The sequence below is a fragment of the Triticum aestivum genome, chromosome 6B, assembly GCF_018294505.1.
Source record: "Triticum aestivum cultivar Chinese Spring chromosome 6B, IWGSC CS RefSeq v2.1, whole genome shotgun sequence".
NCBI lineage: Eukaryota > Viridiplantae > Streptophyta > Magnoliopsida > Poales > Poaceae > Triticum > Triticum aestivum.
In genome coordinates this window covers 652,312,290-652,323,732 of record NC_057810.1, presented here as the reverse complement: position 1 = coordinate 652,323,732, position 11,443 = coordinate 652,312,290, and the positions used below count along the sequence as shown (strand labels likewise).

At 43.9% G+C, this 11,443-nt stretch overlaps 2 protein-coding genes across 8 annotated transcripts; one reads left to right on the top strand and one right to left on the bottom strand.

Annotated features, from left to right (window-relative positions):
* Positions 1–553: 553 nt before the first annotated feature.
* On the bottom strand, positions 554–1,392 carry LOC123134704 (uncharacterized). Its single transcript, XM_044553898.1, has one exon. The coding sequence runs from the start codon at positions 1,210–1,212 to the stop codon at positions 838–840; it is 375 nt and encodes a 124-aa protein (XP_044409833.1). The 5' UTR covers positions 1,213–1,392; the 3' UTR covers positions 554–837.
* Positions 1,393–6,621: 5,229 nt separating this feature from the next.
* LOC123138517 (uncharacterized) lies at positions 6,622–11,093 on the top strand. Of its 7 annotated transcripts, none has more exons than XR_006469215.1 (4): positions 6,622–7,204; positions 7,668–7,708; positions 7,807–7,921; positions 10,238–11,091. XR_006469215.1 is itself a non-coding variant. In XM_044558495.1 (4 exons), exons 1-4 carry the CDS (start codon positions 7,031–7,033, stop codon positions 10,416–10,418), a joined length of 393 nt encoding a protein of 130 aa, XP_044414430.1. In that variant the 5' UTR covers positions 6,622–7,030; the 3' UTR covers positions 10,419–11,093. The 7 variants fall into 7 exon arrangements, 2 of the variants coding, with proteins under 2 accessions (XP_044414430.1, XP_044414429.1); XR_006469214.1 differs by adding an exon at positions 10,037–10,137 and having other exon boundaries at positions 6,622–7,708; positions 10,238–10,497; XR_006469213.1 differs by having other exon boundaries at positions 10,037–10,309.
* The last annotated feature ends 350 nt before the right edge of the window (positions 11,094–11,443 follow it).

Genomic DNA, 11,443 nt, shown 5'->3' with positions numbered 1-11,443 from the left:
CCGTCGTCGTCATCTTCTTCCATATTCAATCCGGTTCTTCTCGCGTCCAAAGCCGCCAGCAGTGGTTCAAACTTAACTACGTGACTTGAGCTCCTCCATTAGACTTTCATTCTGCAACTTCAATGTTTTCTTCTTTTCTGAAGCGGAGGCGAAAGCTTTGCCTCTTTCGATAAATAAGAAAAGACGAGAGTTGCCCGGTTAATTCATGGAAAAACCGGGCGAAAAAGTTGTAATCGCAAAAGAAGAAGAAGAAGAACAGGAGGAGGAGAAGAGTTGTAGTACTATAGTCTGGTTTTCCATGGATTTGTCATACAGTTCTTGAATAATTGCAGAGCACATGACTGTTATCTCCTCGGGAGAGAAAACAAAATACTAGTACTAGTAGCTATATCTGGCATCAAAGTGCATAGGCATGCAGCCACAGTTGCTCGATGCCTCGATCAAGTTAATGACAACTTTTCTTGTGAAGAAGAGATCAAGTATTAATTAATAGGAACTTTGGTCGATACTCGTATGAGCCACGTATGATGAATTTCTGATAAAGAACGCATAGTTGAACAAGACTCGAACGAAGGAAAAGAAATTTGATTCTTTCTTTCCTCGTTTAGTTTATCATCATCGCCTGTCCTTTGATTCAGAAATTAAGTAGCAGCAGCAGTAACATGCTAGCTAACTTAAACAACAGAGTTTATACGTACGTACACGTACAGATCAAGGAGGTAGAACGTCGATCGATCCCAAGCAGCTGAGTCAAGCACGAGACGAGTACCACTACACACGGACGACGTGCTCGATCTCCCGCTCCATCAGATCCTCGCTCGGCGCGGGGGGCCGGCGTCAGTAGCGGTTGCCGACGGTGACGGCGGGAGCGAAGGCGGTGCCGAAGGAGCAGTCGGCGCCGGCGTAGTTGGATTGCATCATGCTAACGGCCGCCGCGCCCTCGAGGAGGTCCTCCAGCGCCCGGGCGTAGAAGGCGCGCAGCCGGCGCAGCGCCCGCCGGTAGGCCGCCGCCACCCACCGCATCCGCAGCCGGCGCACCGCCCCGAAGAATCCCCCGCGGCCGCCGCCCAGCCGCGCCACCGCCATCTTCTTCCTCCTGCGCTCCCCCTGCGCCGCCGCCCCGGGCAGCAGCGGCGGCCCCGCCGCCAGCGCCCGGCGCCGCGGCATCCTGAACCGCACGGCGCCGCCCCGCCGCTGCAGGTCTCCTCCCATCGCTCTCCCTCTCCCCCCCGCTCTCGCTCTCGCTCTCGCTTGCTTTGCCTTGCTTTGCTTGCCTTTGGAAGGAAGGAGGTTAAGGCGAGAGCGAGCGAGCTGCCGCGCCTTTGCTTCGGAATGGCAAAAGAGATGCGTTTGTTAGCCAACATAAGCCCGTGATTCGTGCAGCTGCGGGAGGGTACCACTCGTACTTGTTTTATAGGAGTATTATTATCAGCTGATGATATGAATGTGGTGATATAGTGTTAAGCACGCAGCACATTGTTTAAGCACGTAGCGGCAAGAGGGTAGGAGACAAGACGAAGGGGAGGTTACGGGAAAGTGGGACGGCGATGGGCCTTGGAAACGGTGACGTGCTCCACACCCACGCACATGTACTACATCAGGATTATAGCTAGGGTGCCTGCATGGGTCTCGTCTCCATGGATAGCATAGCTAGGTAGCTAGCTGCCAACGTGCTTAAGCAAGTGGGATCGATCGATCCCTAATGAGTTAGGAGATCAACCAATGGGCATCTGCAACCACTACTCGCATGCACGCATCTTGTCCTCCGTAAACTAAACCTGGCAAGACGGACCGTGAGAGGTTGTACTGTTGTACAGTAGTGGTAAAGGAAGATAGTGGAAGTATGTCGATCAATCAGTCAAACGCAGAGGAGTCCAGATGCTTCAGTGAATTTAAGCAGCCCGCGCTGCGTGCGTGCGGAAGAGGGAACTGTATGCCAAGAGGAATATAGCCGTCCACAGCCCGATCGCGACCCTCTTGCTTTGCGCGCCGGTGGACAAAAACTCCATGCACGGAATCGCACGGGCGCTCATCAATTCCAGCCACTCCCAGCTAAACTGACACTGACGCGCCCGAAAAAAATGCAGAATAGAATTATGCAGCAAAATATTGGTAATTTGTGTGAACAGCTGCGAGGTGTGCGGAAAATTTTCACCGGCCGTTCCGTTGTCGCCACACAGCCGCACACTACCGGCTGGAGGGATTGGGATTGAGCCGACCTGAATGGGACCATACACGGTCCACTTGGAGGGATGGTATTCTCTGTCCTCTCATGTCCAAACGAGCCCGACCGAGAGGGAAAACCCTGGACATAGCCATCAGCCGCTAGTGTGCGTGTGAGAGAGAGATACAGCCTAATAATCTTCTTAGTTTGCTACCCATGTAACTTACGGTGGCCACCTGGAGGCAGAGTAATTCACCGGGCGCAGTGATATTCCTCTGTTTTGTCCGTGCTCACGTTCAGAGTCAGTTGGGAGGCTTGGAGCAAACTTGAGAAGCACGGGAAGATAAGTATGAGTACTACAGTACTACTTAATCTTTATGGATGTGTGTGCATACGTGAGAGCTTACCTCAGCCTAGAGTAAGCATTAGTATTATAACATGCAGCATCAGAAAGGAACACATGGTCTGCAGATTGTTGGTGTGCAGATCGATATGCCGCTTCATTTGTATATTGTTATACTCTTTTAAAGAACTCAGCAGTGTGCAATTGTTCGTGGAACAAAAACATGATGTGATACCATGAGATTTCTAGAGGATTTGGTTTGAAATCTCAAATTATCCGTGTGAGGTCAACAAGGGCAAATTCTGTTGGACGAAGGTACCATTTCCCACAAACGAGCAAGGCAAGCACTCAGGATGGCCGGCCTGTTTAATTAGTTTTCACGGTAAAGTTTCTACAAGATTTTCTATTGGTCTTAGGAGCCATTTCGCATTTAAAAAGTTATTCGGAAATTTCAAAAAATCTTTGCGCTTTTAGAAACGTTCCTATTCTTTTAAGGATTGCTTCTTTGATAAATGTTTGGATTTTAGAAAACAAATTATGAAAACATGAATGTGCTAATAAAATTGTTCCTGACTATTTAAAAAAATTGGATTAAAAAAAATCACGTTATTTATAATGTTCAGAAGTTTTGAAAAATCTACACAAAAGGTTTCAAAATGTTAGTTTTATAATGTTCACTTTGTTTCAAAACAAATACTCACAATTTTTTTTAAAATTTTCAAACAATGTTCACTTTTCAAAAAACTTTTTTTCACTTATCTTTTCTGAAAAATAAATGTAAAAACCGACTTAAAAACCACAAGAAACAAAAACCGTTCAATACAGTGTGCGGCTCGCTGCACCACCTCAGAAATGGGGCGGCCCATATACATTTGGCCGCCAATTTGATGCAATAAACATCAAATAGGCGAAATCATTTATTGAGAAGTACTCATTGGAAAGATCACTCCCACCTCCTCATGTTGCGACAAGTGGCGCTGCATGTGTGCCACTTGTCACAACCCGGGAGTTTTTCATTTTTTCGTAGATTAGTTTATTCAAAACGTTTTATCTCTTAAACCGTGCGTCCAAATCTCGAACCATTTTCATCGTTGGATTCCTAGCATCGAGATCTTCAAAACTAGAAACCGTGTTGATAGGTTTTAACGAACTTTTTTCACGAAAAAAACTGGGCGAAAAAACCGAACCGGGAGCACGGGTTTTTTCACTTTTAGAAAAGAGTCACGCCGTGCCTGTCGCAAAATCACAACCGTGACTCTCGCGGAAGCAAAATTGTGCCTCTCACGAAAAAAAACAAAAAACATCGCGTTCCCAAAAAGGCCTTGCCTCTCGCGAAAGCACAACCATGCCTCGCAGAAGCAAAACCGTGCCTCTCACGGAAGGAAAAAAATACATGTCATTTTTTTTGTTTTCGAGAGGCACGACCGTGACTCTCGTGAAAGCACAACCGTGCCTCTTGCAGAAGCAAAATCGTGCTTCTCGCGGAATGAAAAAAAAGCAGAAAATGTGTTTTTTTTTTAGAGTCGTGACTCTTGCCAAAACACAACCGTGCCTCTCGCGGAAGGAAAAAATAGGAAACGTGTTTTTGTTCGTTTCCAAGTGGCTCGACCGTGACTCTCGAGAAGGCACAACTGTGCCTCTTGCGGAAGAAAAAAAACAGAAAACACATTTCTTTTTTGCCGTTTCCGAGAGGCACGGCCGTGACTCTGGCAAAAGCAAAACCATGTCTCTCGCGAAAGCAAAATCGTGACTCTCGTGAAAGAAAAAATAAAGAAAAAGTGTTTTTTTCGCGCAATTTTTTTTCCAACTTTTTAATCCAAAAGCTGAGGAAGACCTGTGGAAAATCGAAATGTCGAAAACCCCCGGGAAAAAACCTTTTAAAAAGCCAAAAACGTGTGCGAAAAAAATCCGAAGGGAACGCCCAGAATGCGACAGGTGACGTACGGCTGAGAGTGCATCAAGTGCCGCTGATCGTTATGGGGCTCTCGAAGAAGCGCTCATCATCTAGTTGCTCACTCAAATAGGGGCTCCCCTCAACGAGACGAGGTTATAAATTTCCTTTCTGAGCGTTAGGCCATGAAATGAGTAGAAGACAGCTTCCAAGCCCACACATATTGGAACTCGTCAAATCGAGAAGTACACTATTCTCATTAGAGTCAATTACAACATAGGTGCCTGAACTTGGCAAGAAAAGTCAGTTTGGTGCTAAAACTTGTGGCATACATTGAACTGGTGACAGAATTTGGTTTGGCCATGCATCTACGGTGCTAATAACATTTTGTATACGCACACCATGCTGCCGAGGCGCGCCAACATGGCATGGGACCAAATGTCAGTGACCAGGAGGCGGGGACGGCGTGTGACCTGATTTTTTAATGAAAAACACCCTCATATTTTTATTTTTCTCACAAAAAGCCCCTAAATCTTGTCACTGTGACAATTACCGCTAGTCCAGACACGCTAGCCAGCACACCACGCACCACTTGCTGTACAAGTGGGATTTCTACCCCTAATGACCTATAGACAAGCACACATATAGGGCTTAACTGGGCTGCAGTCACCGCGGGCCATTTTCACATGTTAGTTTTTTTTGATATCATTTGTAAAACATATATAAATTAAAAAGATTATACATACAAATAAATTAACTTGTTTAGAATAATATTCTTGTAGTTATAAAAAATATTTAAAACAATTGTCATGTAATTTTAAAAATGTAGTCAATATTATTCTATTAAATATTCAACTATTATTTCAAAATGTTTTTATAGTTAAAATAATATTTAAAAATTATAATAATTTTCGTAAATTATTAAAATATTCATTTATTATTAATGTAAGCCGAAAAATATTCATGTATTTTTGGGCTGTATTCATGCATTCAGATAAATATTCATGTACTCACTTTACGAGAAGTATTATTATGTAAACTACTGTTCATGTAATTTTAAAAGATATTCAAGCATTATTTTTAAAACAATTATATAATTTAAATAGTAAATACTGTATGAATTACAGTCGTATTTTTATGAATTAAAAACACTATCATGGTAAAAATGGGCCGCAGTCACTGCAGGCCATTTAAAGCGCATTTGGGTAATTAGTTTTTTTTAGACAAATACGGGTCACTAGATGTAGCTATCCCATTTTCTCAAAAAAAAGAAAATAGATGTTCCAGAGGCTAGCAACTTCGGCTTGTTAGGATGAGCTCGCATGTTCGAACCCCGTACTTTTTCCTGTTAATTTCATTTTTGTACTGGTTCCTGACGGGTGGGCCTCATTGTTTTTTTAAGGAAAAAAACAAGGGGCTCTTTTGTGATGAAAAAAATTCAGGGTGGTTTTTGCAAAACCCAGGTCAGGCGCCCATCCCGGCCTTTCCAGTCACTGACAGTGGGTCCTACGTCACGTTGGCTCGCCTCATCAGCTTGTTGAGCGTATGCAAACGTGATTAGCACCGTAGATGCACGCCCAAGCCAAGTTGTGTCACCGGTTCAATGTATGCCACAAGTTTGAGCATCAAACTGACTTTTCTTGCCAAGTTTAAGCACCCGTGGTGTAATTGACTCTTCTCGTTACCTTTTTGCACTTGGAGCTAAGTTGAGAAGCACGGGAAGGTAAGTACTACTCCTTAATATTACTAGTAAGCATGCACGTGCAACGCACGTCTCTCAAATATAACACATGTTTTTAAAAATCTATTTACTCCTGAAGTTGATTTTTTATCGAATTGATTTTTATTTAGTTCCCCCACCCAAATAGGGTATCATGGGCCTAACGGTTTAAGCATGAGAGTGCAATGTACGATTCACACACACAACAATTTTTTAAATCGACAAACCATGAAAATATGTGACTGAATATTTTTTTTGGGGATTTTATGACATTCCAAAAATAATTTTTCATGCGCGGAGAACGTGCTCCTGGGAGCCCAAATGGATATCCTATATTTTCTATAGCTTCATACTCATCAGACATATACTGTATTATTCAATAAAGAATATCCAAAATCTTAATAATTTGAATTAAAATTTAGCTTCCAATGGGTTCTTTATATTATTCACAACCTAAAGCACTCCTTGACTGACTTGATAAAAAAATGACAGCCCGTCGGACACACACACGCACACGCCGTCGCCACACACACCACTGACACACTCTCTCATCTTGCTCCCGGACAAGCAGCGCCTCCGCCCTCCCCACTGCATCCCGCCGCCGGCACAGGGACCCTCCCTTGCTGCGCGCTGCTTCGGCAGGGACTGCCCCTCTGCCTCCCCACTCCCCATGGCTGCTGAGACGGCCGCCCTTCTCTTGCCTCTCCACCTCCGTCCGCGGAGGCGCAGACTTCCTCTCCACCAGATCCTCGGTCGTGGACTCGACATGAGAGCTGGAGGGTTCCCCTACGCCTACCTCCTCCTCCCGCGGGACAAGACGCAGAATCGGAGCAAGCGCCGAGGAGCGCCGGCTAGGACGCCGTGCTCCGATGGGTTGGGCGTGTTGCGAGCCTCACCGTGGCCAAGTACCACATGCTCCAGAGTGGATGGTCGATGCCCTCCCCACCTGGCCACCTCACGCGTGACTGGTATTTCGTCATCCCGCCTCTGCTCGATTCGGCTCCGTCCGATGGCGGTGCTTGCGCCTTGACGCCGCGCCTCGCACGATGGCCGCCAGAAGCCTATGCCTTGGCCGCTTTAGCTATTGTGCGTAAGCGTGATCTAATAATCAGAAATGTTTTGATGTAATCCATTGCTCATGCAATTCTATAGTCTGTGGAAACTGCTCTTTTACACTGGTACAATTGCAGTCTTAAGTTGGAACTTATTTGTAGTTTATTCAGTGACTACATAATATCTCTATATAATGCCATACCAATAAGGCATATTTGATTAGTCTTGCTTGGTCTGAACATTCTTAAATGTAATTCAGGATGCTCTAGCTAATCTTTTTTCTCATTTCTGACAAGATGCATTGTTGTTTATCTGAACAGCAGTTTCGTGGCATGAAAAAGAACATATATATAACAATGCATTCCATGGGGCTGCAGTACTGGAAAATTTCCTGATCGTTGAGGCAACCAACATGGATTTGCATAGCTTCTGTAACTCAAATGAATGCTATGTAAATAATATTTTTTTCGTCTAACTATTATCAAAATGCATGCAGGTTTAGCTCTGACAGAATCAAGTCAATCAACTATGGGACAGGTACAGTATGCAGTTATGTTCTAGTGTTTTAGCTACAGTGCAGGTACATCTTCCTTGCTTAGTCTAATTGTGATTGTCAAATGTTCCTTGATTGCTAGATTTTTGTGTACACTTCTTGTGCATATGTGAAGGGAAGCAAGCTTGGATTCACTGGATGATGTATACACACCAAGTGCACCTCGCTTTCATAATAGCAAGCAACCTCATATTGAGGTACGTTCTCTTCGCTTGCAGCCTTTTTAAGAGTTTGGTTTTTCCAGTTAGTCTCTTCTGATGGTGATGTCTCAGAAAATCGCTTTCTCCGGTGGTTGATAATTTTAGCTCTATATGCTTGTGTTGCAAACAGCACAAGCAACTGGGCAACCATTTGTTTCATAAACTCAAACCATTGAACTTAAAAACATCACCTTCCGCAGCTGGTGTGTATCGTAGTTGAGTGACAGCAGATTGCCCAGTGGGCTTCTCCGCAGTGTGAAAATCTGTCAGAAAGAATTGATCATAGATATGATTATACTTGTGACTGCTACATCATAAAGAACAGAAAAAATGGACATACCAGGTGATATGGCCACGGGTGTCTTAGATGGAGTGCGCTTTCAATTTAGAAAGGAGATGTAGCTTTGTTATTATCCTTTGCCTCGTGTCTTCTTTTTAATATCTCGTGTCTTCTTTAATTCTTTTGGATCTGCTTTTTGACCTGTCTCCAAGAAAATCTTCAGGATCTATAAGGTCCAAGTAGGTAAGAGTTGGTGATATATTTATTTACCCTGGGTAAATAGCAAATCAAGTAAATAAGAAAGTCTTGTACATCTCATTTTGGAAATTTGAGAAATGATCAAGAGGTGAAGTCCACTTTGATTTTTACCTTGTGCAGACTTAGGTTTGTTGTAGGTCCTTGTAGTCATGGTTTTCTTTTAAAAAAATCATACATCATCGAACCATGCTGAACTCACGTGTACAGAGTATGCTGTCATCATCTTACATAGCATCTTCTATAAATCATACACAAAATTTCGGAATCTGAACTACACAACTTTGAAACAAACTGAAAAGTTATCAGCATCTGCACTAAACATTGGTAAGTTAGCTTTAGGAGAAACATACTCAAAGAATATCTGAGTCGGCCGTTATTCATCTTGACAGTAAGGCACGATAGTCATTAAATTCGTATTACGATTCTTCGTGCCAACACTACAACCTACAACAGTAAATCATATATATAACTATGTCCGAAACTTGACATCATACAATGTGGAAGAAGGAATTAAATTGCCAAAAATATATACATACCTTACTCTTTAACTGCGTTTACTCGATTGCTGAGTCTGATGAATTGCTACATAAATAGCCCAAATGATTGCCTGGCCATATGTAATGTTGGTAAACATACAATGTAAGTACCAGAATTCGATCAGAATAAAACTTCGGCAAACCAACATTTAGTTATTTAAACAAAAGTTCACCTTATTGAGTACAGAAGTGGCACTTGGATTAAGCATTTGAAAAACATTAATGCATGGTACCCAATACCAATTGGCAGGCCAACATATAAGAACAAATTTTGCTTAATTGTATTTCAGATATATAGAGAAGCATGTACTGATTTTTATTTGCACAAAATGATTAGTCGTAGATTGTCATAGAGATTTTGTAGTCATTTCATTCAAATGGCTTAAAACTAACATAAAAATGTGGCAATCCATTGGCACAAATAGACTTCATACAGTACTCTCAAGTCTACAATACAATACCAATTGGCAAGCCAACATTCAGAGAAGCATCTACTGAACTTAGGTTGTAGAAATTCAGAGAAGCATGTTCTGGATTTAGCAAGTAGAAATTCAGAGAAGCATGAGTGGAGGAGCCGATTCTACCGTTTCGTGTATGCTGTCTACCTTTTCCTATTATCAGTTGGGATGTCACTTTTTCTGTCTTCCATGCTCAGGGTCTTTTGATATAGAACTTGTTGACTATCTGACTTCCATGCTACAAAAGATAGGCATCTCCTAAATTATGTTTGCTAATTCTTTCATTTAGCCAAGTTGGATGTCAATCCTCCCAATTATGTGCTTATATAATAACAGAACATATTAGAGAATAGAGATATGTTCAGTGACATGCATTCTGTTTCATGCAAAGCACATAAACTCTATATTATAGGCCATTGCATTTTGTTTACTCGGTATATTAAGAAATAGGAGTACAATTGTAGTCATGTTTTTTATGTTACTCTTTGTATTTATGAATTTTGACCCAAATCTGCCACGAGGTGAACTTTGACTGATGTCCATCATTTTGGTCAATATTATTTTGTTGTCTCAAGCGCAGATTCTTCTAATTACGGTACTCCTAATAATTGAATATGTGGGGAGAGTCAGTGTTCCATGAAACCAGATTGCTTTCCTTGCTACAGAGTATGAGCCACCTAGGTTTGTTTCCCGTCAGCTAACTTCCTACACCAAGCCGGCGGCTTGATGTTGAGGTAAAGTCTTAAAGAAAATTCTGATCGAAGTTTGTACCTGATCAAAGTTTGCTGGCTTGGTGGCGAGGGCGTCAACATGGCGACGGCGGCAGCCCGCGCTCGCATCCGTTGGTCAGCAGAGGAGAGCAGCAGGCGGCCACGGCGCCCCGCGCTCATGTCCGTGGGCCAGCAGAGGTGAAGCCGACGGTGGCGCCGGAGACTCTCGCTCGCATCCATGGGGCAGTGTAGGAGAGGCAAGTGGCGACGGCGGTCTGTGCTCGCGTCATTGGGGCAGTAGAGGAGCGGACGGCGGCGACTGAGTCCCGTGTTTGCGTCTTTGGGGTAGCAGAAGAGGAGCGGACAAGGGACAACGGCAGCGTCGATCCGCGCTCACGTCCATAGGGCAGCAGACAACAGAGGAGGAGCGGCGGGCGGTGGCGGCGATCTGCGCACGCGTCTGTGGGGTAGCAGAGAGACGACGCGTTGTGAGGGCAGAGAGAAAATTACGGGATAGAAACCCCCTATCCTCGTTAATTGAGGACCAACCAGTGCGTCGGGCAGTCTGCTTGGCAGAACATTTAATCTGGGACGTTCATGTGCGTAGCAGACCCTTGATGTAATATGGATTGTTAGATGCTATTTAGTTGGATTGATCTAACGCCTCTGATAATCCTGTGCATACTTTGTGGTGTGTCTCTAGGGGAATTCATGTTTGCTCTTTTAATAGTAGTATAGATGGATGTGTATGCAGGTGAGAGAGCTTACCTCAGCTTAGAGTACGCATCAGTGTTGTAATGTGCAGCGGCAGAAAGGAACACATGGTTTGGTCTACAGATCGATGTGCTGCTTCATTTGTACGTTATTATACTCTCTTAAAGACCCCGCAAAAAAAGTATACTCTCTTAAATAACTCAGCGGTGTAGAATTGTTCATGGAACAAAAATCATGAGTTGATACTGTTAGAATAAATTCGAGGCATACCGTCGATCATCTGAGGATCAAGCAATCACACGAGCACGACACCGAAATTTGTTAACGAGGTTCATCGATATGACTACATCCCCGGAGCCTGACTATGGGCGCTCCTTCCCGTGACACCATCACAATACCGCACACCGGCCACCCAGGCGCCGGCACACGCCGCCGGCTCCCCCTTGCGCGCCTGTGCTATTATGTTGGCATAGGTTACATCGTGTGTCTAGCCCTGCTATATATGAGAGGCTTAGGATACAAGTGTCCTACTTGGACACGACTCCATATTCTATCTAAGCACA